General features: G+C 56.4%; 1 protein-coding gene across 3 annotated transcripts; it reads left to right on the top strand.

The window, feature by feature from the left end:
- The first annotated feature begins 506 nt into the window (after positions 1-506).
- On the top strand, positions 507-21,973 carry PRX (periaxin). 3 transcript variants are annotated; one of them, XM_036275831.1, is made up of 7 exons: positions 507-549; positions 10,734-10,777; positions 10,860-10,958; positions 11,079-11,204; positions 13,210-13,366; positions 17,042-17,238; positions 17,878-21,973. In XM_036275831.1, exons 4-7 carry the CDS (start codon positions 11,178-11,180, stop codon positions 21,790-21,792), a joined length of 4,296 nt encoding a protein of 1,431 aa, XP_036131724.1. In that variant the 5' UTR covers positions 507-549; positions 10,734-10,777; positions 10,860-10,958; positions 11,079-11,177; the 3' UTR covers positions 21,793-21,973. The 3 variants fall into 3 exon arrangements, with proteins under 3 accessions (XP_036131724.1, XP_036131722.1, XP_036131725.1); XM_036275829.1 differs by lacking the exon at positions 507-549 and adding an exon at positions 6,100-6,156; XM_036275832.1 differs by lacking the exon at positions 507-549 and adding an exon at positions 7,385-7,401.
- The last annotated feature ends 1,249 nt before the right edge of the window (positions 21,974-23,222 follow it).

The following is a 23,222-nucleotide window of genomic DNA, read 5'->3' as shown; positions in this document are numbered from 1 at the left end:
TCCAAAGAACACCAGGACGAAGCTCTCCAGGAAACCGGTGATGGAAAGGGAGACTCCCGCAACTTAAAAATATGTATAACATTCCAGGTCTCCGATCTCAATTTGGGCAGGGAACAGGCAGCTTGGAAGCTGACTTGGAACTAAAGCCACTGGCTTTGGTGGCCTGACTGGGCCGGCAGGCAGGCGGGCCGTCCTGCTTTCCTTCTGGAAGAAACCCAGGCCCCAGCGGGCTGAGGCCACCTGCCTGGCTGCCTGTGTGACAGGGCTGGCTGGCCTGAGAGCCGGGTGTCTGTGCCGCCCCCGCGGTCCAGCCGCATTCCTGGCCCGGCTGGGCGGGGCGCACACTCAGAGGCCTGGCACGGGACCCAGGCGGCGTCCTTCCTGGCGGCCGTGGGGGCAGGGCAGCGGGCGGGGGTGGGGGAGGGGCAGGGGCGGAACAGGAGGCCGGGCCGGGGCCTCCGGGGCTGGGCCTCGAACCCCTGCGAGTGGACACCGGGATCGCTGAGCACCAGCGCCGCTCCTCCAGCGGGTGGCTTCAGGAAGGCAGAGGTGGGGAGGGAACTGGGGGGGGCGGGTAGCTGCGGGCGGGCCCCTGGGGCGGGGAAGGGGCGGGCAGAGGGCAGCTTCCTGGAGGAGCAGAGGAAGTCTTGCCCATTTCTGGAAGTGGATGAGGCGGCCCTGCAGGGGCTTGGAAATGGCCGGAAGGTAGCTGGTGCCCAGGCTGGTGCCTGACTCCAGTGGGACTCAGGCTTATTTTTTGTTTTTTAAATCCTCACTGGGGATATATATATATTTAATCTTCACCCGAGAACATTTTCTTTACATTTTATCTTCAGATAGAGCAGGAGGGAGGAAGAGGGAGAGAAACATCGATGTGAGAGAGAGACATCAACTGGCTGCCACCCACGCAACCCCAGCCGGGCTGGGGACAAACTGCAATCGGGGTACGTGCCCTTAGCGGGAACCGAACCCAGGACTCTGGTCTGCAGGCCGACTCTCTAACCCCTGAGACAAACCGGCCAGGGTCAGAGGATATATATATATTTTTTTAGAGAGAGTGGAGGGGGGGAGAGAGAAACATTGATAGGAGAGAGACACATTGATTGGTTGCCTCCCACACAAGCCCCGACTGGGGCAGGGATCTAACCTGCCAACGAGGTACATGCACTTGACCTGGAGTAACCACTGAGCAACACCAGCCAAGGCCAGATTCAGTTTTGACCCAGACCCAGAGCTTGGGACTTTGGGCGGAGCTCAGCAATGCCCCCTGGTGCCCAGTCTGGGGGTCTGTGATGCCACTACCTTCTGTTTCCTGGAGATGTGTTGAGTGGTACGAGTCCCCCGGTGTGGGGTCAGCAATACCCTCTGTTTACAAAACCCTGGGGGCCTGTTCCTGATGTCTCCCAGTGCCAAATTGGATAATCCGTGATACCTACTGATGCAGACAGCCAACCCATCTGTCAGTGATTCTTCCCATCTGCCCCTGTGCCTGCTCCGCCAGCAATGCCCCCCTCTCCCCAGAGCCACTGGGTACAGTTGCAGATGTTGTGCACTGCACATAGCCTCCATACTTAAGGGCCTTCCACAAATGTCTTGGGCACCGTGTATTTACATATTTATTATGACAGTTTCCAAGCAGATGGAGGTCAGGTGCCTTAGCGAAGGGGCACGTCTTTGGTACAAAAGCACCATATGGGCTAGATCAGCTCTGGTCCCGTTCCCCCTCAGGTTTATGAACAGCTGTGCCTGAGGACCTGCCCTGCTCTCCCCAGGTCTGATCTCGGGATGAGTGTACAGGCTCCCTGGCTTTCTGGTGTGCACCTCCACCCTCAGGCTCAACCCCAGGAGGCCACGTGGCCTCAGCCAGCAGATTCCAGGGCCCACATCATTCCTCGCTGAGCTGCCAGCCCTGGGTTGCTGCTGCCCTTCACAGAGCCTCTGTGTGTTCCCACCACAGCACCCCCAGTGCTGCTCCCCTTCATGGACGTTCACAGAGACCCCCCCATCACACACGCACTTCTTTCCTGTCCTTGGTCTTCTCCCTCCCTCCCTTCTTTCTGGTTCTGATTCAGCAAAGATTTATGAATACCTACTATGTGCCAGGCCCTACCTAAAAGGAAAATCTGACCACATCTCTCCCCTGCTCCAGGCCCTCAGAATCTATCCTTTATTGATTTTATTATTTTTTTATTTTTTATCCTCGCCCGAGGACATTTTTTGATATTTTATTCAGATAGAGTGGGAGGGAGAGAGAGAGAGAGAAACATCGATGTGAAAGGGACACATCGAGTGGCTGCCACCCACACAACCCAACCAGGGCCGGGGACAAACTGCAACCGAGGTACGTGCCCTTAGCGGGAACTGAACCCGGGTCTCTTGGGACCGCAGGCTGATGCTCTAACCACTGAGCCAAACCGGCCAGGGCTCAGAATCTATCCTAGTCCTCTGGGATCTGAACCTTGCACCTTCCAAGGCTCAACTTCCACCCCTGTCCAGTTCCCCCATTCAGTGAATATTTGCTAAGTACCTAGGGTGTGCGGTCCTGGCACAGAAATCGAATGATGCTTAGCCAATGATTATTGACACGATAAGCCTTAGAGCTGTGGTTGTGTTGAGAGCCAGACAACCTGTGTTTGAACCTCAGTTTTGCCATTCTGTGGCTGTGTGACCCTAGGCAAAGTATTGAACTTCTCTGTGCTTCAGGGTCCTCATCTCTAAGCTGGGACAGTAACAGTACCCACTTCAAATGGCTGTTGTTCTGAGGGAAGAGTGTTCCAGAAAGAGGGAACAGTATGTGCAAGAGTTAGGTGGTAAGGGACCCTACAGCCTTTTCAGGGACCTATATGTTACTGGGTTTGACTGGAATGAGGGGGATAGTGAAAGGTCAGTGATGGGGCTGGAGGGGTGGGCAGGGGCCAGGGCACACAAGACACTGGATGAAGGACTTCAGTCTGAAGGCACTAGGGTAAAGGGACCTAGAAGTGAAGGGATCGCTCTGGCTGCCATGTGCACGTGGTGGTGGTGAGATGAGACTGGAGGCCGGGAGCCCAGAGGGGAGGCTGGGAGCAGCCAAGGGGAGAGGAGGTGAGATGAGACTGGAGGCCGGGAGCCCAGAGGGGAGGCTGGGAGCAGCCAAGGGGAGAGGAGGTGAGATGAGACTGGAGGCCGGGAGCCCAGAGGGGAGGCTGGGAGCAGCCAAGGGGAGAGGAGGTGAGATGAGACTGGAGGCTGGGAGCCCAGAGGGGAGGCTGGGAGCAGTCAAGGGGAGAGGAAAGGGATTGATAAACTGTAAGGAGGAGCCTAGGACAAGACCTAGGGCTCTAGCTAGGGGACTGGGACGGTGGGCCACCCTGGAACGGTGACCAGGAGGAGGAGCAGGTCTGTGGTTGTCACCAAGGCCAGAGAGGGACATGGTGAGTGCAAAGCATCTAAGCGGCTGGGTTCTGGGATTAGAGCTCAGTTGAGAGGGCCGGGGGCAGGAGCAGGCATTAAGGACAGAGGTGAGGGAACCAGCAGTTTCCCTTGGCTGCACGGGGTGGGACCTGGCTCCTGCTCAACTCAGATTGGGTGGGGAGAGGGTGGTCCCTGAGCAGAAGCTTCCACCTCCTCCCCCAGCCCTGCAGGATGTCCTGTGTTTACTGAGGTGGCCTTGGCCAGAACCAGGATACTGGTGCCAACCTCTAAACTCAACTTCCCATGGCCACACCCTCTTGGGTGAAGGGAAAGCAAGAGACACAGAGAAAGAGAGAGACAGAGATAATGAGTCAAAGAGATACAGAGAGAGACAGAGCTGAGGAATGAAAACAGAGACGGAGGAACAGAGACACAGAGGAGACATACCTTTCATGACAAAAACACTCTAACCTAGGGAAAGAAGCGTCCTTCACCTGCGAAAGGGCAGCTACACAAAACTGACAGCTAACAGCTTACTTAATGGCAAAAGACTGAATGCTTGACACCCTGAGATGGGAACAAGCAAGGGTCTGCCCTCAGACACGGACAGAAACGGGATAGCACGTACCCGACTCCTTGAGCAGACAGGGTGGATTTTCTTCCCGACTCTAGCCTGGCTTGTGGTCAGACTCTTTCCACCCTCAACTGCTTAAAACTCAGTTCTGACTTTGTCCCTCCTGTAGGTACTCAGGGCTCTCAGGACAAAGTTCCAGCCCCTCCTCTTGACCTTGCTGACCTCTCCTCTCCTCAAACTCTCACATTCATCGGTTTCTCAGAGGAGCCTTTTGCACACGTGCAAGTCCCTCTACCTGAAACCCACTCTCATTTACCACCCGCAGCTTTGTATGAATGCCTATGTATCCTTCAGGTGCCAGCTCAAAGGTCACTTCCTCCAGGAAGCCCTCCCTGCCCATTCTGATGGTACCAGAGTGCCAGGCCCCTCATATAGACCTAGATCTGTCTTTCCTATCACTTATGTGTAATGATATACTCATTCTGTTGATCACTTTAACGTCTGTCTCCTTTCAACTGTGAGTTCTGTGAGGGCACAGTTACTATCACTGCTGTGTCCCTAGCACCGCCCGGCCGGGGAATGGAGACAGAGGAGGTGTCTGCTAATAGCTGGTGAATAAATGTATAAATGACATGGAGATGCTAAAGAAGGGACATGTTTAGCCCTGGCCGGTTTGGCTCAGCGGTTGGAGCGTCGACCTGCGGTACAGAGAGACCCGGGTTCGGTTCCCGCTAAGAGCACGTACCTTGGTTGCAGTTTGTCCCCGGCCCTGGTTGGTGGTGCGGGTGGCAGCCACTCGATGTGTCCCTTCACATCGATGTTTCTCTCTCTCTCTTCCTCTCTCTTCCTCCTGCTCTATCTGAACAAAAAATGGAAAAATGTCCTCGGGTGAGGATTAAAAAAAAAAAGAAGGGACATGTTTGGCCCCAGGGACACAGCTATGAACACGGACACATTTCCTATGTGCTGAGCTCTCTTGGGATGTGGGTGCTTTGCACAGGCTGTCCCTTCTGCTTCTTTCCCTGGTTTACAGTCTCTTCTCTTGCCTATGAGTCATTCAAGTCTCAGCTCACATGTCCCCTCCCCCAGGAACCCTTCCCTGACCTCCCTTCCTAGGCTGGAGCAGCACCTTTCCTAGGCTCCCCCAGCAAGGTCCCGATGGCCTCTCTGCCTGTGAGTCGCCATCCCAACCCTGGCCGTGCTGGTCTGTCTCCCTGTTGGGCCGTGAACTCTCTGCACTCTGTGAAATCAGGCCCCAGCTATTTGGTCACATGGTGTCCCCAGCGCCATTCAGCATGGGGCTGGGCACAAGACCAGGTGCTCACTAACGGCTGACACTGGACAAAAGCCTGATCCCTTCTCCCCTCTGGTACTTGGTCCATTTATTGCCTCCACCTGAAGCCCCTTCCCCACCTTTTTACCTGGCTCCCTCCTCTCCACCCTTCAGTTGGACTTTCTATGTCTCCTCCTCCAGGAATCTTTTCCTGAGCCTGTCTCCATCCCGGAGTGAATTTAGGTCTGTCAGTGTCCCTAGTGCCCAGCAAAGGGCCTGCCACCAAGGGCTTGTGGATGGCTTTTTAATGAATACATGAACAGATGAATATTTGACTGAGAGAGAGAGAGAGAGAGAGAGAGAGAGAGAGAGCAATGGGGTGAGGGTCTCCTCAGGCCCATCAGCAGCCCTGACCACACTGTCCCTTCCACTCCTTCTGGGAGGAGGGTTCTGGCTGGGTTCCAGCCACACCCCAACCCTTGCTGGCTGCCAGGCCTGGAAGGCTTTCCCCAGAGCTCAGCACATTCCTGCCTTCTCCGGTGGCTGAGAGTGGGCAGGGGGCATTTCGGAGAGAAGAGGGGAGGTCCCGAGCATTCTGGGATCTTGCCAACCCGTTCCTGGTCCCTGAGTCCTCAGAAGTTGACCCTGAACATGCAGTGTAGTCAGTCAGAGGGGACCACTGAGCTGGCTGGTGTGGGGGTTGAGGCTGCCGACTCAGGAGAGAGCCTGGTTGCCTCTCCTGCCTAGACAATGGGTGGAAGCTGCTGACATGCATTTTGGGGGTAATCCCCAGCCTCATAGCAGCCCCTGTCCCAGGCCTGGGCTCAGAGAGCTGCAAACATCCAAGGTAGCGGCCGGGTGGGTGCAAGGGGCATGTGGGGGTACTTGTGCTTCCTATGCCGCCCCCCGGGGCCTGGTGAGTCAGGGCAGGCTGGGGGCCGGGGGCCAGGGTATCAGGATGAAGCCTGTAGGCCTTGGTTTGGGAGTTGGGCAGGTCTGGGTTCAAATTCTGGTGCTACCAGCTACCTGCTGTGTGTGGCTGTGGGTGTCACCCTCTTGGATCCTGCTTGTCTGTTATATGAAGGGGACAAGAGTGTTGCAGCATCTTTGGGGTCCAGCAGAACTGGAGTTGGACCCCAGCTCCACCACCTCCTGGCTGTATAGCTAAAGACTGGGTAAAATTTACCCACCTTGCACAGTATTTAGCACAGGATAGGTGTCCCCGCAATGGCAACTCCATTAGGCAGAGTAGTGGGACTCCGCTGTGCCCGGCCTCACTCAGGCCAAAAGCCCTGATAAGTCTAGCTGGCCCCTGATTGTATGTCTTTTTTATATATATAATTTTTTTAATTGATCTTAGAGAGAATGGGAGAGGGAGAGATAGAAACAAGGATGAGAGAGAACGATTGGCTGCCTCCTGCACGCCCCCAACTGGGGATTTGGCCCACAACCTGGGCATGTACCCCTGACCGGGAATGGAACTGGTGACCTCTTGATGCATGGTGGATGCTCAACCACTGAGCCACACCAGCTGGGCTGATCTGTATGTATTAAAATACTTATATGTAGCATTTGTTCTCTGCCAGACACTTTTCCAAGTTTTTAGCCTCTTTTAATTCAGTTAATCTTCACAACAACCCCATCAGTTGAGCACTTTTACTATCTGTTTTAGAAATAAAGAAACTGAGGCCCAGAGAGATGCTGACTTGCTGAAGGTCACATAGTCAGGAGGTGGCTGAGCTGGTGTTTGAACCCAAACTGAGTGGGAGAGGGAGTGGTAAGAGTTTATTATAGGGGCCCCAGGACCCAGCAGGGCCATGCTTATTTCTGGAAGCCAGGAACTCGTGCTGATGGGGTGCTCAGTCTCCAAGGAGCTATAGCAACGTCCAAATCCCAAGAGCGCAAATCCCAAGAGCTGGGTTTATGTTGTCAGTCTCACCCCAGGCCAGGGAGTGGCAGCTGTCTTGGCTCCCCACCCCCTGGTGAGTGAATGTAGCTGGGAGAGGGGATGTTTGTTTCCCCACCACCCACCCCTGCTGATGTCATGCCTGGGCAGCCAATGGCTGGGGTCTCCCCCCCCCCTCCTCCCTATTCCTTTTCCCCCCAGCCTGGGGCTGGGGCTGAGCAGACGGACTGGACCGGGAGCTCTCAAGGCCCAGTGGTAAGAGATCAGCCAGCCAGTTCCCTCCCTGGCCAGGCTGCTAAGTCTTTCGGGAATGAGACCTAGGGTCCTGGGAGGTGCTGGGAAGGTGCCTGGGGCTCAGAAGACAGTGTGTTATAGGAGTTGACGACACAGGCTTTGGAGCCAGACCGTGGCTCCCAGTCCCAATGTTCCCCTCTTTCTGGCTGTGCGGCCTCAGGCAAGATGCTTCACCCTTTGTGCCTCTGCTTTACCATCTCTAAAATGGGCTGCTGAAGGCCACCGCACGGGGCTGATGGGAGGACAGATCAGCTGCTGCTTGCACAGAGCTGAGGGCTGATGGGAGGACGGATCAGCTGCTGCTTGCACAGAGCTGAGGGCTGATGGGAGGACGGATCAGCTGCTGCTTGCACAGAGCTGGGGCAGGGACGCCTGAGGTGGGGCAGGCGTTTGGGTCCCGGAATCTGTGGAGAGGCAACGCTGATCCAGTTGGTGTGAGGTGGTGCCCAAACTGGATTCCGGTCCTCACCCAAAGTTCCCCTTTGGTAAGGACGAGCGAGCAAAGGCTTTGAGATGCACAGTGCGCGCTCCCACTGTCAGAGACTAGTTCTCATTACCTGAGCACTTACTATATGCTGGGACTATTTCAAGCACCTGCAGTTATTTCACCAATCTTCAAATCCACTGATTGGCTGCACTTGACAGATGAGGAAACTGAGGCCCTGAGAGGTGAAATGCCATGTCCCAGTGTTCCTGCCTGAGAAGAGCTGGAGCAGGGATTAAAGGAGGGGGTCCCAGGCCACTAGCAGGATGCCCCCCACCCCCAGCCTTACTAGATGGCCTCAGATCATGTAAGGGGCCTGGATGGGTCAGGTCAACATCCCCACTCCTATTGCTGAGGGCACCAGATTGCTGGGAACTAGGGAAGCTGGGGCTCCAAGTGGGGAGAATTCCTAAATGAGGTTGGTGCCAACCATAGGGCTAAGAGAGTGCACAGGGCAAAGCTGGGGGACTCCTCAGCAGGCCCAGCTCAGCTAAAGGGCCCAGGGCCTCTCATCCCAGCCGCTCGTAAGAGGTTGAGTGGCATCTTAAATGATCACCTAGGTTGTACTTTTTCCAGGGAGGTGTTGCCAGAATTTAATGATCCAGGGAAGGATCTTTGCACATAGTAAGTGCTCAAGAAATGAGAAGTCAGAATTCTGGAAGCTGAGGAATGTACCAGGGTAGCATCAGAGGACCCACTCAAGAAATGGCTGCTGGCATCTGAGGGTCCTGCCTTGTCTTGATTCACCATGGGAGCCCCATTAGACCTTCCTCTAACACAAGTCAGGGATCCCCCTAGGAACCTCCCTATCCCTTCTTCCCCTGTCTGGTAGGATGGGCAGAGCTGGGAACAGAGTGTGCCCGGGGTGGGGTGGGCTTCCTTCCGAAGTTGCCCTTACCCCACCCCACCCCAGGGGCTGGGTATGTGGCTCAGGAAGGGCACAGTTGGGCTAAATATAACCTGGGCTGGCGGCTGTCCTGGGCAGGGAGGAGGCAGGAGGACACTCTCCTGCTCCCACCCCTGCTGAGCTTCCTTCCTGTGCCAGCCTCTGGGTGTGACCCTTGATGCCTTGCCTGGAGCAGGAGATGCTTCCCTCCATCTCCACTACCTCTTACAAGGACCAGGCTTCTCGCGCCCCCACCTCAGGATGCTACGTTGCATCAAGGACTCTGAGTTAGCTTCTTAGACTTGGGTTCAAGCCCTGACTCTGTCATTGTGATATTCTCTCAACCCTCATTTACTCATCAGTAAAATGGGGTACCATGAGTCCATGTCTATAAAGTGCCTGCCCAGCCCAGGGTTGGCACCGTGGAAGTCCCTCTAAAAGTGCCCCTTAAAGGACCTTCACAAGCCCCCCCCCCCGTCTCTGCCCAGCCCCACTCCTGCCCTAGCTGTTTTGCTCCGTGGACCTCCTCCAGTGCTCACGTCCACCAATGCAGTTAAGATGCAGAGTTGGGGTCAAGTGCACACATCCTGCTGTGTGACCTCAGACAGGTCACTCCACCTCTCTGAGCCTCAGTTTCCAATCCTAAAACAGCCCCCACATCCAGGGTCAACGGGTACCAGCATGGGGCCCAGTTCAGAGGAAATGCCCAGATGGAAGCCAACCCTACTTAGAGGGGCTGGGGGCCTAGAGGAGAGGCTGAGGGAGGACATGGAGACCAGGACCCCTAGCAGAGTCAGAGAGGAGCCCTCTGACACAGTGAGGGACCAGCCAATGGAGTGGGTACAGCTGGAGCATTTGAGGGGATCTCTGTGTCCTTTCCCCTGGCCAGTGGTGGGCTAATGAAGGACCATTGTGAGTCTGGGGGTGGGTGGGCAGGGGTGGAATGTGACTGGGCACAGCAGACAGGCCATTGTTTGAGGGAATGTGCCGCGTGAGGCCTGACCTTTCCCTTGGGAGTGGGGGTTGGCGTGTTGACATGCCAGGTGGGGGCTGGGAAGACAAGGCCAGAGAGTGGGGGCAGGCAGGGGGGACACAATATCCTTTTCCCCAGAAGGGCCTATGGGGAGGTTGCATGCGAATCCAGCTCTGCTTCCTTCTCCCTGTGCTGTGTGACCTCGAGTAAGGTTCTTGGCCTCTCTGAGGGGCTAGGGTTTTCTGCAGTGAGGTGGAAAGTAGAGGTTTTAGCACAGGACTGGCAGAGTGAGCCCTTAATACCCGTCAGTTACTATCAGTACGAGGGGCTGGAGCTTTCAGACAAGTTCAAGTCTGCGACCCAGGCGAACGGTTTCCCTTCTCCCAGACTCAGGTGTCCTCTTTGTAATGGACTCAGTAATTGTACTGAACTCACAGGGTGTTCTGAGGTCCACACGCAATAACCACTGTGGGACATTTGATCCGAGATCAGTACCACAGGAAGCTCTTCGTAGTAACAGCAAATGCTTATGAAGTGACTTCCATGTGCCTGACACTTTCTATTTAGTAACTCATTTGACCCTCCCACCAGCCCCGAGGGAAGTGCTGTCACTCTTGCCATTTTATAGATGAGGAAATCGAGGCACAGAGAGGTGAGGTGATTTGCCCACGGGGAGTACATGGGATGGTTATTATGATTTTCTAGTGAATTTGACCCCTTGGTCTGCTGAGGTGTTTGGCTCAGGGCTCTGCTGTCAGACAGGCCTAGGAGTCAGTCCTGGCTTTACTGTTTGTTGGCCAACTGTGTCACCTTGGATAAAGGTCTTTTGAGTCTCAGTTTCCTCACCTGTGCTATGGGGACAGAGTATGGACAGAGCGGGGAAAGGGCCAGGCACTCAGGAAGCAATCAGTGGGGTTAGCTGACAGTAATGCTCACATTATTCTTCCTAGAGCCCCGGACCCAGGAGGCCCCAGTAACTGGAGGTGACCCTGAGGTGAGCACTGGCTGGTACCACATGCACCTTCCTGCCCCTCCGGAGCCTGCCTGGAGCCTCATGACCTGTCTCTCCTTGGCAGGCAGCAAGACCCCCGAGGAAGGGTGTGAGCCCTGCAGACGACTGTGAAGCACGCCAGGCTGGGCTCCTGTTAGGACGGGGTGCCTGTGCCCAGGCAGCGGTGAGAGGACAGCTGGGGGACCCTTCTCCCCTTCGGACACCACCTTGACCTCTCCCTCCAAGCCCTACCTCTTCCCATCCTCCTCCCCTGGCCTCAAACCTCCATCTCTGTCCTCCACAGGCTCAGAGGCAGCTGCTCCATGCAGAACTGAAGCTGGTCCTGCAGCAGAAGGGAGACAGAAAGCAGGAGCCTACGACCCAGGTGACTCCCAGCAGCGCCATGGAGGTCAGGAGTCGGAGTGCTGAGGTGAGTACCCACACGTCCTCCAAGGGCCGTTTGTGGGGCCTGGGTTGGGTGCACAGACTAGGGCAGCAAGGAAACACTTCCTGGCTTCTCTGTGCCTCAGTCTCTCCATCTATGAAATGGAAATAACAACAGGGTCTATTTTATTGGTCACTGTGAGGGGAAAAGTTTAACTTATGTAAAGTGCTTAAGCACAGTGCCTGGAACAGACTAAGAGTCAAAGCAGCTAATTCATTGGAGCAGAACGGAGTTATATTAATAATGAGCTAAAGAAAATCGAGCAGAAACCCTTCATTGGAAGCAACAGGATGGTGCAGGGATTGAGGGCTTTGGACCCACGAGCTTAAATTCCAATCCTACCCCTTCAGCTGTGCAGCCCTGAACAGGAGACATGATCTCTCTAACCCTCAGTTTCCCCACTGGTGAAATGGGGCATGGACCCCACCTCTGATGGTGTTGAGGACTCACACAAGCCATCTGCACAGGGCCTGGCGCCTAGGGAGTCTCCTTGACTGTCAGCTGCTGTCACTGTTAAGGAGATTAAGCACTAGCATTGACTACATTCTACCAGATGGCAGGCACAGAGAGGGTCTACTTTTATAGGAGCCAAGCTGACTGAGGGGTGGCAGGCAAGGAGGTCACTGCCTACAGAACAGTCTTTGGGCTCTGATGTTGAGGCCCAGTGGCTTAACTTGCTGTGTGTGTCATTAGGCAAGTCACTTCACTTCTCTGGACCTTTGTGTCCCCCTCGGTGACAGACCAAGCTGTGGGGAGAATGAAATGAGATCCTGCACATCAAATGCTTAGCCCAGGGCTTAAGGGTGGTAGTGATGGTTATGCTACTCCTTGATGCCCCTACCACAACTCTACTTTACCCCCATTCTCTGGCCAACCCTCTAGTCCCAGGTCCACTGCTATGGGGCATCTGGCCCAGACCTGCTTTCTCCTCTCTAGCCCAGGGCTCAACCCATCTGTGCCAGCCGAGATGCCTTGCCCAATACAGCATCCCTTCAGATGCCTACTGCTTCAGGTCTCAGTTCACAATCAGAGACTCCTTCCAGTACACCCATGTTACCCAATTTTACAGTAGGAACAACAGGCCCAGAGAGGGCAAAGTTCTCTCCCACAGACACACAGCAGATTGTGTTCCTAGACAGTTGTGGAACTGAGGTCTCTCACTGGTACTTATACTCTGGGTAGCCCAGATGTGAATCTCACAGTGTGCAGCTGTGCCAGGGCCAGGTCAGCACCATTGACAGTAAATACCAGGAATACCACGTCTGCCAGTCCACCACTCATTACCCACGCACCCCCCCCTTCACTGGATTCCCTCTCCCATGGGCGTTCTGCAGGCCTTGGGGTCAAGAGTCCACAATGGGGCACAGTTTCACTCGCACGTAAAAGTTTCCAAGGAGGTCAGTCCCACCCCCGCCCCTCCATTCCGCACCACTTAAGGGTCCAGCCCTTTATTTGGAATCCCATCCTCACCCCCACCCCTGTTCTGCTGTTATTAAAGCCCCTCCCCATAGCTCCTGAGACTCTGGGTCCCCACTCGAGCGCCACACCCCTCATATCATTGGCCGCTCCACTCGGGCCGGTGCGCTCTATCCGCTTCTGCTCTCTGAGCTCCACACCCCTAGCCCCGCCCTCCAGAGATGGCCACGCCCCATTGGGAGCACAGCCCCTCCCTCTCTATCAGGCCCGCCTCTCAGTCACAGCTCAGGTTTCCTCCAGCCTACCCACACCGCCCCTCGCCCCGCCCCGCCCCGCCCCCAGGGGCTTCGGCTGAGCCCTGCTGAGCCGTTGAACCTTCCGCGAGCCCACCAAACGAGCGGCCCTCGGGCTTCCTTAAAGGGGCGATGCCGGAGTGGGTGGGCCCGCACGACCTGCCTGAGCCTCTCAGAGGAGCATGTAGCCTAAGGACCGGTTTAAGATATGCTTTTAAGCGCGATGGCAGGCCCTGGGAGAGGTCTGGCATCCCATGGCGACCCCTCGTCGCTCTCCGCAGGAGCTGAGGCGGGCGGAGTTGGTGGAGATCATCGTGGAGACGGAGGCGCACACTGGGGTCAGCGGCATCAACGTAGCGGGCGGCGGCAAGGAAGGAATCTACATTCGCGAGCTGCGCGAGGACTCGCCGGCTGCTAGGAGCCTCAGCTTGCAGGAAGGTGGGCGGGGCCCGGGAATGGGGCGGGGCCTGGGAATGGGGCGGGGCCCTTCAACGGGGGCGGGATTAGAAATCTGCCCCGGGTCTCGAGCGTGGCGGACGACCAAGAGGCGGGGTTAAGGGCTTGGGGCGGAGCTGTGTGTTTTGGCTTTGCAGGTACTCATAGCGGGCTTTGGAGATTCATTGTCTCAGTGTTGCAGTTTACTACTTGATCTTTTTGTACCTCGGTTTTCTCATCTCTCATCTCTAAATTGGAAATAATTCTAGTTCTTACCTCATACGGTTATTATGTGGATTAAATGAGCCAGCATTTGGAAACACTTAGCACATTGCTAAGTGGCACATAGTAAGCACTACGTAAGTGAGTGCTAGTTGTTTTTGTTTTGGGGCTGGAGAAAAGTGGTGGAGTTAACTACTTGGAGGGGGAGGGTAGCTTAGTAAGAGGTGTCTTAGGTAACATGGATGAGACTGATGTGATTTATTCATGAAACAACTATTACTAAGGGCCTTCTATTTCCAGATATTATTCTAGGTGCTTGGGCTACTGCAGTGAACAAAACAGATAACACTCTGCACTTATGGAGCTTACATTCTAGTGGGGAGAGACATATTTAAGCAAAAAAAAAAAAAGTAAAGTATATAGTAAGAAGGTAAAATGTGCTAAGGATGCCAGGGAGGAAGCTGAATTTTTATTTTTTTTATTTTTGAGGGGGGGGATGCAGAAATGTGTTTGTGTGTGTGAGAGAGAGAGAGAGAATTTCAGGAAGCTGAATTTTTAAGTAGGGTGAGCCAGGAAGGGAGGAAAGACCTGAAAGAGGTAAGAGAAGGAGATATGTGGCCATCTGGAAGAGCATTCCAGTGCTGGTGTCCCAAGGTGGGAGTGTACCTGACTTGTCGGAGGGACAAGGAAGGCAGTGTGGGGGGAATAGTCAGTGAAGAGGAGAGTAAGAGATGAGGCCAGAGAGGGAAGACGAAAGGACATTTTTGGAGGAGTTTATAGGCCATGGTGAGGACTTTGGCTTTTAATCTGGGAGGGTAGTGAGTGGAGCAGAATTGACCATGTCGAACTGGTGTATTAGCAGTAGACTATTGGGGGGCAGGATGAGGAGTAGGGGGAGCAACAAAGAGCCTACTGTAATTATCTGGGTAAGAGATGGTGATGCTTGGGGCCACAGTAATGTTATTGGAAGTGAAGAGAAGAGTTTGGATTCTGGATTTATTTTGAAGGAGGAGATTTTAAGACTGAATAGGGATGTGAGGTTAAGAGAGGGGTCAAGGAAGACGGTAGTCTCAGAAATGGGAAATACTGGGGCTGGAGCTTGTTTGGAGGAAGACCAGAACAGTTTGGATTTGTTAAATGAGGCATGTCTTTTGGACATCAAGGTGGAGATGTGGAAAGGCAGTTGGATATATGTGTCTAGGATGGAGGGGAGAGTGCTGGGCTGGAGTGATACCTGGGAGTGGTCAGCATATTTATGACCTCTAAACTCCTAAATCTGGATGACCTTCCCAAAGTGGTGAGTAGACCATGTGGATGGAGAAGACAGGGGGTCTAAGGCCTGAGCTCTGAGTCAGTGTGTCTTTAAGAGGTCAGGAGGCCCTGGCCAGTTTGGTTCAATGGTTAGAGAGTCGGCCTGCTGACCAGAGAGTCCCAGGTTCGGTTCCCCCTAAGGACACGTACCTCAGTTGCAGTTTGTCCCCACCCCGATTGGGGTCATGTGGGTGGCAATCACTTGATGTGTCTCTCTGACATCAATGTTTCTCTCTCTCTCTCTCCCCCTCTCTCCCTCCTGCTCTATCTGAAGATAAATGCCAAAATGTCCTCGGGTGAGGATTAAATTTAAAAAAAAAAAAAAAAAGGTCAGGAGGATGGAGAAGAACCATCCTGGGAGGCTGGGATTTGACCATTGGACTTAGCTGCACAGAGATCCCTGCATGGGATCTTGAGAGGAGCAGTTCAGGGTTCTGGGGTGGGGTGTCAGAAATGTGATTGGAGAAGTAGAAATAATGCAGCTAGCAACTCAGTGCATTTTGCCATTAAGGTGAACAGATAAATGGGACAGGAGCTCCAGGTGGAATGTTGTCCAGATGACCTTTCATGTGTAAGAAACATTGGTATGTTATGTGCTGATGGGAATAATGGAGAAGATAGGGACAAATCAGTGATGTGGGGGGAGAGGGGAGAATTGCTGGAGGAATTGACCTGAGGCAGGAGGGGGACAGTTCATCCCTAGGAACAGGTGGAGAGTTGGAGTCAATGACCACAGGAGCAGGGGAATGGGGTGACAGCTTCTGGAAGTTCTCTTCTGATTCTGTTCTTTCAGTAAAGGAAACAAAGCCAGGGTCTGAACAGCTTCTCCCCTCAGCTGCCCATTTCCTTTGACCTGCCCCTTCTTTCCTCAGCTGCCAGTACTGAGGGAGAGGCTGGTGGCAGGTGGAGAGGAGGAGAGCAGGGAAGGAAGGCTTCATGCTACAGGTTGAGGAGAGAATGACGTCAGCTGTGCTGAGGAGGAGATGGAGAGGACAGTGGGGACAGGACTTGGGCAGACACTAGCAGGAAGAATTTGAAAGGACATGTGTAAGGTGACTGACTAGACAGGACCTGAGCCTGTAGGGAAAAGAACCATGTCAGGAAGGGTTTTAAGGGACACCAGTAGAGAAGGAAGAGAATACTTTTCTCTTGACGTTTTGTGGGTTGTTAGTGCCAAACTTGAGTAGGGGGTGGGGTGCTGCCTTCCACTGACATCCAGATCCAGAATTCCTGGTCTTGGCTCCCCAGAACTTTTTCTCTTGACCATCTTCTCCCACCTCTATCCATGGAAACTTCATTCTTTTCCCTCCCCTTCTCTTGCCTGATCTAGTCCCTCTCCAGACAGCCATGCCCTCTAAATGCTAGGGCCCTGGGCCCTGAACCCTGTAGACAGATGTTCCCAAAATTGGGGTATAGGAGAAGGGCTGAGGGACCCCATGATTCAGCCATGGACTCCAATGCCCAGCTGGCCCCCAGAACAGTTCCCTGACTATCCCATGTCCCCACTCTTCACAGCTGTGTACACATCTTTATTTTTAATAATATTAAAAAAAAAATCCTCACGGAAGATATTTTTCTATTTATCTTCAGGTAAAGTGGGAGGGAGGGTGAGAGAGGAAGAGAGAGAGAGAAATACTGGCGTGAGAGGGACACATCTGACTGGTTGCCTCCTGCAGGGCCCCACCAGGGCCTGGACTAAGGCAACTGAGATACCACCCCTTGGCCAGAATCGAACCCGAGACTCTTTGGTCTGGCGGGCTGACGCTCTAACCGCTGAGCCAAACCGGCCAGGGCTGTACACACCTTTAAACCTGGCAAAAGATGAAGAGAATATTGTAAATATAAAGTTTAACTGTTTTTTTTTTAAAGAAAAGTTTGAAATGTGAGGGTGGGGGAGGGGAAAGGCGGCAGGCGTGGCCTGAATGGGCGTGGATGAGCTCAGCCAGAGGAGGCGGGGCTAAGGCCATGGGGTGGGGCTTCCTTCCTAAGACTTCAAACAGGGAGGAATTTGGCGTCTCAATCCTGCGCCCGGGATGGGCGGGGCCAAATGTTGGGCGGGGCCTCACTACTGGTTCTGGGGAGGTGGGAGGAACCAGGCTTGGGCGGAGCCGGGAGATGCCCACGCCTTGCTCACTTCCCCTGCAGGGGACCAGCTGCTGAGCGCCCGCGTGTTCTTTGAGAACTTCAAGTACGAGGATGCACTACGCCTGCTGCAATGCGCCGAGCCTTACAAGGTCTCCTTCTGCCTGAAGCGCACTGTACCCACCGGGGACCTGGCGCTGCGGCCTGGGACCGTGTCTGGCTACGAGATCAAGGGCCCTCGGGCCAAGGTGGCCAAGCTGGTACGCGTCCTTAGTCCGGTTCCGGCGCTGGACTGCCCCAGTGAACCTGTCTCTGCGCCATGAACCTTACTCCCTTATACCGAGGGCCAGCCTTGCCCTCTGTCTTGTCACTAACCCAACGCTAATCCCACACTTTGCCTCCTGTTCTGTGACCCTAAACTCTTGCGGGGGGGACCCACCCATCCCAGACCAGGGCCCTCACCCTTTTTGGAGAGGTATCCTCACCTTCAGCTCCAGGCTTCTTAGGGGTCCTGAACCAGGATGCCAGGTTTCAGCCTGATTGCTCCTCACTCATTGCTCCTGGTTGCTGAGCGACCCCTGGACAAGTTTCTTTTCTTTCATAGGCCTCAGTTTTCCCATCTCTAGAATGGGGGTATTGAGAAAAATCCTGGATGAGGACCTAGAAGTCTTGGGTCCCAGTTTCTACATTCCTGTTGACTCACTGTAAGATTCTAAATGACTGTCTTTGCCTTCAGGGGCAGTATGGTGAAATGACAGGCAGGAAGTGGGGATGATGCTTTGGGGACAAAATGTTCAATCTGTCACATCCCCATACTGGTACAATACCAGGTGGGGCTCCCCCCGTCCACCCCAGGCCTCCCTGTCCCACTGCCTTCCGCCTCTCTCCTCTCTCCCCAGAACATCCAGAGTTTGTCCCCTGTGAAGAAGAAGAAGATGGTGGTGCCTGGGGCCCTGGGGGCCCCTGCAGACTTGGCCCCCGTTGACGTCGAATTCTCCTTTCCCAAGTTCTCCCGTCTGCGTCGGGGCCTCAAAGCCGAGGCTGTCAAGGGTCCTGTCCCAGCTGCTCCCACCCGCAGGCGCCTCCAGCTGCCTCGGCTGCGCGTCCGAGAAGTGGCCGAAGAGGCCCAGGTAGCTCGGCTGGCCGCCGCTGCTCCTCCCCCCAGAAAAGCCAAAGCAGAGGCTGAGGTGGCAGCAGGGGCCCGTTTCACAGCACCCCAGGTGGAGCTGGTTGGGCCTGGGCTGCCAAGCACAGAAGTGGGTGTCCCCCAGGTCATAGTCCGCAAGGGGGAGGAGGCCCCTGCAGGAGAAGCAGCCGCGGGCTTTGCCCTCCACCTGCCAACCTTTGGGCTTGGAGCCCCTGCTGCACCTGCTGTGGAGCCTGCGGCCGTAGGGATTCAGGTTCCCCAAGTGGAGCTGCCCACCTTGCCCTCTCTACCCACTCTGCCCACACTACCTTGTCTGGAGACCCGTGAAGGAGCGATGGCAGCGCTGGTGGTGCCCACCCTGGATGTGGCAGCACCTACTGTGGGGGTGGACCTGGCCTTGCCGGGCACAGAGGTGGAAGCCCGAGAAGAGGTGCCCGAGGTGGCCCTAAAGATGCCCCGCCTCAGTTTCCCTCGCTTTGGGGCTCGAGCAAAAGAAGTAACTGAGGTCAAGGTGACCAAGGGCAGCCCTGAGGTCAGGGTGAAGGGGCCCCGACTTCGGATGCCCACCTTTGGGCTCTCTCTCCTGGAGCCCCGGCCCACCGCCCCTGATGCTGTTGAGAGCAAGCTGAAGCTGCCTACCATCAAGATGCCTTCCTTTGGCATTGGGGTCTCGGCGCCTGAGGTCAAGGTACCCAAGGGGCCTGCAGTGAAGATCCCCAAGGCCCCTGAGGTCAAGCTCCCTAAAGTGCCCGAGGCAACCCTTCCAGAAATGCAACTCCCAGAGGTTGTGCTTCCAAAAGTGTCAGAGATGAAAGTCCCAAAGGTGCCCGAGATGGCCGTGCCCGAGGTGCGGCTTCCAGAGCTCCAGCTGCCAAAGGTCTCTGAGATGAAGGTGCCCGAGATGGCCGTGCCCGAGGTGCGACTCCCAGAGGTGCAGCTGCCGAAAGTCTCAGAGGTGAAGCTCCCGAGGGTCCCCGAGATGGCCGTGCCCGAGGTGCGACTCCCAGAGGTGCAGCTGCCGAAAGTCTCAGAGGTGAAGCTCCCGAGGGTCCCCGAGATGGCCGTGCCCGAGGTGCGACTCCCAGAGGTGCAGCTGCCGAAAGTCTCAGAGGTGAAGCTCCCGAGGGTCCCCGAGATGGCCGTGCCCGAGGTGCGACTCCCAGAGGTGCAGCTGCCGAAGGTCTCAGACATGAAGCTCCCGAGGGTCCCCGAGATGGCCGTTCCCGAGCTGCGACTCCCAGAGGTGCAGCTGCCGAAGGTCTCAGAGATAAAGCTCCCAAGGGTCCCCGAGATGGCCGTGCCCGAGGTGCGACTCCCAGAGGTGCAGCTGCCGAAGGTCTCAGACATGAAGCTCCCCAGGGTGCCCGAGATGGCCGTGCCCGAGCTGCGACTCCCAGAGGTGCAGCTGCCGAAGGTCTCAGACATGAAGCTCCCAAAGGTGCCTGAGATGGCTGTGCCTGAGGTGCGACTCCCAGAGGTGCAGCTGCCGAAGGTCTCAGAGATGAAGCTCCCGAGGGTGCCCGAGGTGGCCGTGCCCGAGGTGCAGCTTCCAGAGGTACAGCTGCCCAAGGCTCCTGAGGTGCAGCTAAAAGCTGCCAGGGCAGAGAAGGTAGAGGGGGTGGAATTTGGCTTCAAGATGCCCAAGATGACCATGCCCAAGCTAGGGAGGGCACGGTCCCCGCCACGAGGCAAGCCAGGCGAGGCAGGGGCTGAGGTCTCAGGGAAGCTGGTGACACTTCCCTGTCTGCAGCCAGAGGTGGACACTGAGGCTCGTGTAGGTGTCCCCTCTCTCTCTCTGCCCTCAGTGGAGCTAGACCTGCCCAGGGCACTCAGCCTGGAGGGGCAGGTCCCAGCGGCCAAAGTGGGCAAGGTGGAGCAGGCAGAAGGCAAAGTAGCACAGGCAGAGGGGAGGGTGGAATGGGCAGAGGGCAAGGTGGCAGCAGGGGTCGGGGAAGTGACCTTCCGGATGCCCTCTGTTGAGATCGTCACTCCACAGCTGCCCACGGTAGAAGTTGAGGAAGGGCGGGTGGAGGTGATGGAGACGAAAGTCAAACCCACTTCCAAGTTCTCCCTGCCCAAGTTTGGACTCTCGGGGACAAAGGTGGCCAAGGCAGAGGCTGAGGGGGCTGGGCGAGCCACCAAGCTGAAGGTGTCCAAGTTCGCCATCTCACTCCCCAAGGCTCGGGTGGGGACTGAGGCTGAGGCTAAAGGGGTCGGGGAGGCAGGCCTGCTGCCCGCCCTCGATCTGTCAATTCCTCAGCTCAGCCTGGATGCCCATCTGCCCACAGGCAAGGTGGAGGTAGCGGGGGCCGATTTCAAGCTCAAGGGTCCCAGGTTCACCCTGCCCAAGTTTGGGGTCAGAGCCCGGGACACCGAGGCAGGAGAACTAGTGCCAGGGGTGGCCGAGTTGGAGGGCAAGAGCTGGGGTTGGGATGGGAAGGTGAAGATACCCAAACTGAAGATGCCCTCCTTTGGCCTGGCTCGGGGGAAGGAGGTAGAAGTCCAGGGCGGGCGTGTCAGCCCGGGGGAAAAGGCAGAGTTCCTGGCTGGGCAGATTAAGATCCCTGAGGTGGAGCTTGTCACACTGGGGGCCCAGGAGGAAGTGGGGGCGCCCGGGGTGGTGGCTGTCAGTGGGGCACCGCTGTCAGGCCTGCAAGTGTCCACAACCAGGCAGGCAGGCCCTGAAGGCCAGGAGGGGGCGCTGAGGGTGCCCCTGGGCATCTCTCTGCCACAGGTGGAGCTGACCAGCTTTGGTGAAGCTGGCCTGGGTGTCACCTCAGGGGTCCAGGTTGAGAGCGCAGCTCCTTCAGCAGAGGGCACAGCAGGTTACAGGGTCCAGGTGCCTCAGGTGACCTTGTCTCTGCCGGGAGCCCAGCGGGAGGGTGGTGAGCTATTGGTGGGAGAGGGCGTTTTCAAGATGCCCACTGTAACAGTGCCCCAGCTTGAGCTGGACGTGGGGCTGAGCCGAGATGCCCGGGTGGGTGAGGCAGCCGCAGACGAGGGTGGGCTACGGCTGAAGATGCCTACCCTGGTGGCCAGAGCTGGGGCTGGGGTCGGGGGCCCTGGAGACCAGCTCCCAGGGGTCGAACGAACCTTCCACCTCTCACTGCCTGACCTGGAGCTGTCGCCACCTGCCATGGGCAGCCATGCTGAGTACCAGGTGGTAGAGGGTGAGGGAGACACTGGACACAAGCTCAAGGTTCGTCTGCCCAGGTTTGGCCTGGTGCGGGCCAAGGAGGGGGTGGAGGAGGGCGAGAAGGCCAAGAGCCCGAAACTCAGGCTGCCCCGTGTGGGCTTCAGCCAGAGCGAGGCTGTCTCCAGGGAAGGCTCCCCCAGCCCCGAGGAGGAGGAGGAGGAGGAGGAGAGCAGTGGAGAAGGGGCTTCTGGTCGCCGAGGCCGCCTCCGAGTTCGCTTGCCCCGAGTGGGCCTGGCTACTTCTTCCAAGGCCTCTGGGGGACAGGAGGGCGAGGCAGCCTCCAAGTCCCCTGGTCGGGAGAAGTCCCCCAAGTTCCGCTTCCCCAGGGTGTCCCTGAGCCCCAAGGCCCGGAGTGGGAGCAGGGACCCAGAAGAGGGTGGATTCCGGGTTCGACTGCCCAGCGTGGGGTTTTCGGAGTCAGGGGCTCCAGGCCCCACCAGGATGGAGGGGACTCAGACCGCTGTCATCTGAAGCCCTGGGCAGAGGGAGAGTCCCCTCTGGCCTTCCCATCCCCCACCCCTTGTTTTGTGTGTGAGATAACCTACACTAACCCTCAGAGGGCCGGGAGGTAGGTGACTGCGGGCAGGGCCGGGAGGCCTCATGCCGGCTCATTGGCAAGAGTGTCTGTAATTTGCCAAGCCATGTGAATAAATAACCCGGAGGTAGCTTGTGTTGGTCTCCTCTGTGTCTGGGGGTGATAAGGGAGGGTGCAAAGAAAAAAAATCCTGGAGAAGGAAGGAGAGGGACTTGAGCCTGGCCGAAAGGGAGCCTGTGTGGGGAGACACAGGCCACCTCTGGTTTGAGGAGTCAGGGAGGCCTTGGTATGGGCCTGGTGGAAGGGAGACTTGCCCTAGCCCTTCAGAAACCCCAGGAGCCTCTGAGCAGGACTCTGGGAAGTTCCCCAGCAGAACACAGCTGCAGGACCCCTCTGCTGGGGGCTCGCCTGCCCTGGGGAACCGCCCCCCACCCCCGCACTGGCCAGGACAGCCCCAGGGGCCTAAGAGAGCACGCTGATTGCTACCCACCTGCCCTCTGCTGGCCACTTCAACAAGAGCGAGCGCCTCTGATCCTGGCTGATCCTTTTCTGTCCGGCTGGTTTGACTGCCCAGTCCACCTGGCCCCACCCAGGAGGGCCCCTCCTGGCTCTCTCTAGGCTCATGGATTCAGAACTTCCACTCCAGACATGTGGCTGCCTCGTAGGACTAGGTCCTGGGTGCTCAGCCTCAGCTCCCAGGGACCCAAACTCTCTGGATTTAAGCCTCTAAGCGCCCCACACACACCAGGGCCTCCAGACCTCCATCCCCCATCTCTTTGCCATACCACACACGACTAAGACATGCTGTCCAGTTCCAAATGTCCCCCTGCCCCTACCCCCATGTCCACCCCTCCACTCTCCTCGAATCCCAGATGATGAAGGGCCATGCCCTTGGGTTGTCACAGACCTGTCCCCACGCCACTTACTCCAGCACCTTCTCCCTTTAAACCAGCCCCCCTCGGGTCACTGCCCTGTTTCATGCTTTCTCTGTCTCCACCAAACATGCAGGGATTATCTGCCCTAATGGCATACATTCCTTGACCAGCTCCCTAGCATTTGGGGTCTTCTTCCTACCACCGCTGCCCTGTCCAGCGTCCAAAGTGACTTTTCTGTGGTCATGCTAAGGGCTTCTCAGGGCACTTCCTCCTTCCTGAACACTCTCTCTCCTCCACTCCTCTCTCCTCCTGCCCCTTGGGCTCCTCCCAGGCCCTCATCCACTCCCACACCTGCCCTGGGCCTGTCGCCCTCCCGGAGGCTTCCACTCCTCACCTCTGGGTGACAATTCCCAAATTCTTTCCTGGGTTCACGAGGGGATGCAGTGGCCTCGGCCTGCCTCCCCTGGACAGCTGCTGGGCACTAGGGAGAC

This window comes from Molossus molossus, unplaced genomic scaffold, assembly GCF_014108415.1.
Source record: "Molossus molossus isolate mMolMol1 unplaced genomic scaffold, mMolMol1.p scaffold_m16_p_21, whole genome shotgun sequence".
In the NCBI taxonomy this organism is placed as follows: domain Eukaryota; kingdom Metazoa; phylum Chordata; class Mammalia; order Chiroptera; family Molossidae; genus Molossus; species Molossus molossus.
Note: the sequence above shows the minus strand (reverse complement) of the source record. Positions and strands in the feature narration are given on the sequence as shown.